We start from the raw sequence: 7,677 nt of genomic DNA on the forward strand, positions 1-7,677 counted from the left end.
AATTTTGATAGTTAGACCATGTGTAGTGGTTAAACAATATAATGCCCCCACCATGGGGCGTTTTGCGCCATGTGGCAGCCCGGTCAGCAAGGGGCATTATTGGGCGTTTTTACAAAATGGGTGTAGTGGGGATGTGGGGTATTATGTTAAATGAGATGTAAAATAATTAAATAAAAAAAACCTCAAAAAATTCTTATTGGCTAACATATAAATGAGATGGAAGATGACTGGAGAAGAGGATTGGGGCAAGGCGTTTTAAAAATAACGCTGAATCAATTTTTTTTCAAAAAAAAGGCCCTAAAACGCCCCATGTAATGGGTTCCGGGCGTTTTGGGGCGTTATTTTTGAATTTTTTTTTAAAAAAAACGCCCCACTATATGTGGTCTTACTCATAATTACAAAAAAGACACCGTGATTTTTTATCTTTCCTTCATATCGTATGTTTAGTACGTTTATTTGTATTTGATCTTTATCCGTGATATATGAGCCATAAATCTCAATGTTTTAAAATCCGGTTTTTATACCGTACCGGATTTAGCTCAAAAACAACTTAACCGATCTTTTATAAAAATCTAAACCCGTTGAAAAGCACAATACAATACTAGTTCAATAGCGTCGTTCATGATACAAAAACTGATAGGGCCCCCCAAATTATGCATTTATGCATATATACTTTGGATAAAGCCTACAATTTTTATGTTATAATTTTAACGACAATACAAGACTAGCTCAATAGAATCATACTTTTTCTAACAACAGACAATAATATAACTGTACCTAGGAACCAACTTCCGTCACTTATCTCCGGTAGCAGCATCACCAACCATGCTACTATCTGAACCGGGACCGCTTCCTCCTGCTTGAGGTCTGGGGTTATTATTAGCCATTAGGGCTTGTAAATGAGGCGGTATGAACGGTCTAGGTGTGTTCAAAACCGGTGGTGGTCTAGCCGCTTGTACCGGTTCGCTTGGTTGAATTATAACCTTGTGTTTTAAAGCTTCAGTGTATTGTTGCCCTGAAAGACTTCCTCTCATCCGTCCAGTTGGCCTCCAGTTTTCCTCTGCTGATCCGTCTACTGAAGTTTCTGGATACATAGTAACATGCATCAGCTTCGCTTCAACTCTTTGTATAATATTATATTTTTATAGTAAAAATGCCATTTTCGTCCCTCAGGTTTGGCCAGTTTTGCGACTTTCGTCCAAAGGTTTGTTTTTTTGCATCTGGATCCAAAACGTTTGAAATCTTGCCAGTTTCATCCGGCTCGTTAACTCCATCCATTTTCCTCCGTTAAGTCAAGGGTATTTATGTTTCTTTTGTTAACTTAAAGGTCAATTTGGTCTTTTTCAAGGGTATTTGGTCTTTTTACATAAAGTGAAAAAGACCGAATTGCCCTTTAAGTTAACAAAAAAAAGACGGAAATACCTCTGACTTAACGGAGGAAAATGGATGGAGTTAACGAGCCGGATGAAGATGGAAAGATTTTAAACCTTTTGGATCCAGATGCAAAAAAAAAAAAAAAAAAAACAAACCTTTGGACGAAAGTTGCAAAAGTAGCCAAACCTCAGGAGGGACGAAAATGACATTTTACTCTATATTTTATTTTTATTTATATATTGGCAGAAAGTATGTTAACTGTTACCTCTGTGGTTGCCTGTTGCAGCTACTGTCACAGATGATGATCCAGATGTCTGAATCGGAGGTGTGACAGATGACGTCGGGCTTCTAATCTGGGAAGTAGCTCGTTGAATAGCAGACAAAGAATACTGAGCGGAAGGACTGCTTGCAGGACTCGTCATGGGGCCCACACCACCTAGCCGAACATGAGGAGCCGGTTGACCAGATGATCGAACCGGAAGGTGAGCCCGTTGATTCAGGGATTGTGTTTGGTGTGAGCTAAAGCGGTCCGTTGAAAGAGGTGAAGCTGAACGATGATTTAGATGAGATCTTGAAAAGTTATGTCGTATGTCACCGTCAACTGTTCTCGCAGAATTCTGAGCGGGAAGTGCCTGAATAGCATTTCGTGTATTCGTTACCCAGCTGGTTGATGTCGGGTACCTCACATTCCCATCATTATTATTATTATTATTTGAGTTTTCATTCTGTTGTGACGGCGTATTACCGGAAACAGGGGTTTCAGTTTGACTTTGGCTTTGACTTTGACCTCGGGTCAAGGAGTTGAAAAGGAGGCGATTCCTTTGAATAACATCACCAGCATCTAATCGTGCAGGTGAATAAAACTCACCCCAAAACTCGTCTTCCATATGCGGTGCTGTATTTTTATTTGTAACACTAGATACGCCAGCTGGCGAAGATTTTTTGTCATCGTTGTCTTCAAATTTATCGATTTCATTATCATTTTCAGTAAGATCCATAACATCATCAACGTTACGGGAGGTAGTTTCTTGGTTTAGAGGCTGTGTATCGTTTGGTTTTTCTGTAAGCTCATTGCCGATATTGTCGGTTACAGCTTCCCACGAACCGTCACCCGATATTTTCACATAAGAAACATCTTCTCCTACCTCTTTGAGGACCTAACAACGAATAAACTGTTTATAACTTATAGCTATAAAAAAAAATATATATGAATATGTAACCGAATGTTGACTTGCCTTGACCATGCTTTGATCGATTCTGAGGTCATGGAAACAGACTGATTGACTACAATGGGGACAACGCCACAGTGGTCTTTTTGAGTTGAGTTCCACATAATTGTTAAAATCAAAGCACTGCAGGTAAAAAAAATTAAAAGAATATTAAACTAGTGATAAAAACACTGAACTTTTTCTATGACGTGGCATGAAGAATTTACCTGAAGATGTTTACATGAATGTCCTTTAACGGGATTCTTGATACGACTGAAACTGTAAAAAAAATAAGAACCCTAACTCAATTACAGATATTTCAAGATTAAATATTTATTGTATGGATTATAAGTTATACCTTATGGGACACTTTAGTGATATTCTGGATGGTCCTTCGATTATCTCGTTATCTGTAATCAAAATATGAAAATATAATAGCCCAAAAATGATTAAGAAATGGTTTTAAGAAAAACCCACAAATACATGTGTCTAACTAACTAACTAACCTGAATCGGGTTGAGCAGCAACTGGTTGAACATAGTCGGGAATGATAGGATAGCTAGGGTTTGAGACCGTACGCATGAAGGCGATCGCTATAATATATCTCGCTAAACAAAAAAAATCATGAAAATTTCAGGTGGAGTCAAGCATGAACATTGTTCGAGAATTGGATAATGATACTACCATTAAATTGGCCCACCACTTGAAGAAGATTGCTTCCGTATTTAAGCATATGCGTAACATGTGTCGGCATCTGTGGTCCAAAATCCTGATGTGGAGATTAAGGAACCAGAAACATGTTAGTGATCACCAAGAACACATTTTAGTACAAATCAATGTTTTCATGACCAGACCGGACGTCGAACCGGTCTCCTTACCGGTCCACTGGTCGGGTCGGTCGAACCGGATATAAGAACCGGGTGATGCCGTAAATATTATAAAAATACATAGGGTAAATTTGGAATTTTTTTAATAAAAATCCAGTTCAACCCATAAAAAATCCGATTCAACCGGCCGGTTTTCCGGTCCAACCGGCTGGTTCAACTCAAAACGGTCTGACATGATGAACCGGACCGGTCAGACCCCCGTCCGACCGGCTGGTCCGGTTTTCAAAACACTGGTACAAATCGTAGAGTGGTATGTACAAACCTTGTAAACACAAGTCCTTTTATCAACTCCTTCTCCATTCAATAAAAAACTATAAATTGAAAAAATGAATAACATTTTAGCCCGATTTGAACATGTGTGCATACTTGGTGTAAAGAAGGATTTAGATGGTAATAATAAGTACGTACTTGACTTGCAGAGGACTTATAAGACATGCTGATGTCTCTATATTATCTGTTTGAGCAACAAATAAATACTGCAAGAAAATTAAATTTGAAACCAAAACAAGAGTAAACTTTTAACCAAGTTTAGTCAAAATAGAACATTACAAGAAATGCTTACTATTTTATCATCAGGAGAAGTTCTTGATCTCTTTGATATATGCAGATCGGTTACGTATGAATCATAACCCGGCTATAATATATACAGAAAATTAACTACATCACAGTCTTGCAAGATGACCTTTTTTTTTAAAAAAAAAAAAAGTAACCTTGTTTATTACCTTTGTCTCAACAAGAGAAAATACTTCGCCCATTTTCATTCCGGGATAGAACCTGAAAGGAAACTTCTTCCAAATTAAATTGAGAATTTTTAAAATCGTAATTCGTACAGCTGTCCAAAAAGGTAAGAGACCATATAAATTTTGTACGTAAAAAGAAAGACGATAAACGTTAAACACCTTGACATAATTGTGGAGATGGTGAGATGAAAGTTGTTGTTCTTATTCTTCACGTTAGAATTCAATTCGTCAATACTAACGCTGCAAAAACTTCTTTGCATCTACAACATGCAAACAAACGCTTTTTGTAATAAGCATGTGGTAAAAGTAGATAAAAATAGAATAACAACGGGTGTCCAAATCATTTACAAACCTCATCTGAAAGAACGTAAAGTTCTTCCTTAATCTTCTCACTGAACCACCCACTACTGCATGCACTCTATAATAAAATATACAAAAAAGAAAAGGAAAAATCACTTAGAACGGAAGTTTTTCATCTATAAACCTTCCTTCTTTAGAAAGCGCGTACCTTTACGGAGATCATGAGTACCATAACAGCTGCTTGTGATGTGAGATCATTTTTCCTCTGGCATACCTGAATTTAAATATTTAATCATATGTAACAGCAAGATGTACAAATACGGCAACATTCGATACTAATAAGATACCAGGTCCGGCTGTAATTGTATTCGAAATTACAAAACGAATCTTTTACTATTACTATAGGAAGAAAGAAGTAACCTGCTTTAACAAATTGGGTAAATCCGGAGCTCTGCCCGGGATATCGTTGTTCGATACGGCATAGTCAATACCTCTGCAAATGTCAATTTGCAGTCAGTATGTAAACTTAAACAAAAGATATAACTTTTTTTATAATATAAACAAGAAACCGAAAAAATAATAAAATTTATAAATCCCATTCCCTCCATCGATAGATCGAACAAAATTCTATAACTAATTCCGGAAACTCGCAATCTATCTACCAGTGTACTCAAATTCCGAGTAGGAAACAGTTCAGTTCTTAAATATAAGTAATCAGTAACTAAACTTCAACAATCCAACTTAGTAACACAGAAAAACGAAACGAATCAAATCAATAAACACACAACCCTAACTTCAGTAACTATAATTAATTTATGTTACAATATTTTTTGCTAATAGTGATGAGGTTTGTTCCACATTCTCTCCTTCACTGTTTCACACAGAACCCTAATTTCAGTAACTGTAATTAATTTTGACTTTTCCTAGATTAATAAATTACTTGACTTTAACAGTTTAACCTAAAATTAAACATAATTATCAAGCTTTAACTTAACAAATTTAAACCTCACCACTATTAGCAAAAAAAAAAAAAAAAAAAAAAAAAAAAAAAAAATTGTAACACAACTATACTGATCTCAATTTCAAAAATCAATTTATACCGAAGAATTCATCAATTTCACCAAATCAGCTTAAGTAAACAAAATGCAGTAAAAACTAGGGTTTGTAAATTGTAACGGATCTAACGAGAACGTTCACCTAATCAATTAATCAAACAAACAGGATCGATGATCAAAACGATACACTGTAGAATAATGTAGCACAACATGTGAATTGTAAAATTAAAAGTGATACCTAGCGAGAGAGAGGCATAGATTGCAGAACTCTGTTTTATCGGCGTTTGCTTCGCCGCGAAGGTGAACAAGTAACCGGCTAGTGACGGCGGAGATGCGGAAAGAGTTGACGTACGACGGCGATAGTGTCTGGCCGGTGGACATGTCCACCGTTCCGGCAACCGTAGCCGGTTTCATCACCGTTTCGGTAAATCTGGCAGGCAGGCTGCCTGTCACTATACAAGTGCTGTTAATAATAATCCCTAAAAGAGATTAATATTACATGTGAAACATGATCATATTCATAATTAATGGTGATATCTTAATCATTTAATGTTTTTATATATATTTGAGTGAATTGCAACAAATTGTCTTTTTTCCTAAAATCATGCTAAATAGTAAGTAAACTAGGACAAAAAACTAGGGAAAATTGTAAAACAAAAACGTGAAGTTATACCACAATATGACGTAAAACAAAGGGAAACAAAAACGCGAACTTATACCACGAGTTAACGTAAAACGTAGACTAAAAATAACGTATTCAAGCTTGGAAAAGTTGTAAAGAAACCGAAATGAGGAAAAAAAACTATAGTTATGTAGCGTACAAACATTTTGTTTTATAAAGTACAACTAACGCAAGAATCTATTTATATTTTATTTGAATGACTAAACTTGCATTACATACCATGAGGATTGAACCTATAACCTCCACTTATCTTACACCTTATCTAACTCATTTATTTAACATTTTGTTTTATAAAGTACAATTAACACATCTATTCATTTGTTTACGTGCCAAATTTGATCAAATTAGTTGTGGGGTTATGTCTGACAATTAGTAGAAGTACAGGGTCATGATTTTGTCATTGTAGTTAAAGGAGTTAAGTTGTATCTTCACAAAAGTTACAAGCACTGTGATAGCCTAGTTTTTCCAAAGTTGCATGTGGACCAACAGCGCATTTTAGCATTATGTCACTCTTGTTAAGAATCAACGTAAATTGTATATAGTAATAATCCCTAAAAGAGATTAATATTACATGTGAAACATGATCAGATTGATAATTAATGGTGATATCTTAATCATTTAATGTTTATATTTTTTTAGTGAATTGTAATAAATTGTCGTTTACCTATATACTTTTTTTTAAGGGATGTCCTTTATATTTAAGATTGGTGAATTTTATCCTTTATGTTTTAAAATTCATCACATTATGTCCTTTAGGGCTAACTCAGTGTATTTTTTCAGTTATATGTAATCATGTACAGGTCACGTGAGGGTAAATCAGTCATTTCTCCCACCCTTCTCATTTCCACGAATTTATATCCACTCAAACCCTAGTTCACCGGTTTATCCCCAAACCAACTCCGGCCACTCACCCCAACCTGCAAGACCCGACCATATCCCTACAACGACTGATCTTTAACAAACCCCGTTATTAACCACGACCATCATCACTATAAAACCATCACTTGATCATCAATATCATAACAACCATCATCGCGACATCACCATAAAACCATCACTTGACCCATGTGTTGACCAAATTTGTCCTTCAAACATCTATATTTCAATTGGCATAAGTATAATCACTAATCAAGTATCAAAGAACAAAACAAAACCCCATCTTTGGATGGGTTTCTATATGGGGGTTTTAAGAAACATGTCCAGCATCCGACTGAAGCTTACAGAGACGTTTTTCAGTTGTTATTATTATCACTGATCCGTTGAAAGTTTCGGCGTCTTCTCCTGCTTAATATCCGACGTTAGTATACTGCTTAACATCCGTTAAACTCCGGTGTCATTAAAGTTAACATATGTTTCAAGGGGTCCAACTGAAGATCTAAAGTCCTCTCCTTCTAATGTCTTCTCTTTCGTAGGAACCCTAACATGTCTGCT

At 35.9% G+C, this 7,677-nt stretch overlaps 1 protein-coding gene across 1 annotated transcript; it reads right to left on the bottom strand.

Moving 5' to 3' along the window:
* Window positions 1-546: 546 nt before the first annotated feature.
* Window positions 547-6,051, bottom strand: LOC110926486 (E4 SUMO-protein ligase PIAL2). The gene is made up of 16 exons (XM_022170251.2): window positions 5,803-6,051; window positions 4,930-5,002; window positions 4,718-4,783; window positions 4,562-4,627; window positions 4,369-4,469; window positions 4,192-4,243; window positions 4,032-4,103; window positions 3,878-3,945; window positions 3,732-3,780; window positions 3,267-3,351; window positions 3,089-3,190; window positions 2,941-2,992; window positions 2,810-2,861; window positions 2,610-2,726; window positions 1,640-2,531; window positions 547-1,084 (listed from the first exon to the last, which is right to left on the bottom strand). Exons 1-16 carry the CDS (start codon window positions 5,976-5,978, stop codon window positions 795-797), a joined length of 2,313 nt encoding a protein of 770 aa, XP_022025943.1. The 5' UTR covers window positions 5,979-6,051; the 3' UTR covers window positions 547-794.
* Window positions 6,052-7,677: the final 1,626 nt, after the last annotated feature.

Source organism: Helianthus annuus, chromosome 17, assembly GCF_002127325.2.
Source record: "Helianthus annuus cultivar XRQ/B chromosome 17, HanXRQr2.0-SUNRISE, whole genome shotgun sequence".
NCBI lineage: Eukaryota > Viridiplantae > Streptophyta > Magnoliopsida > Asterales > Asteraceae > Helianthus > Helianthus annuus.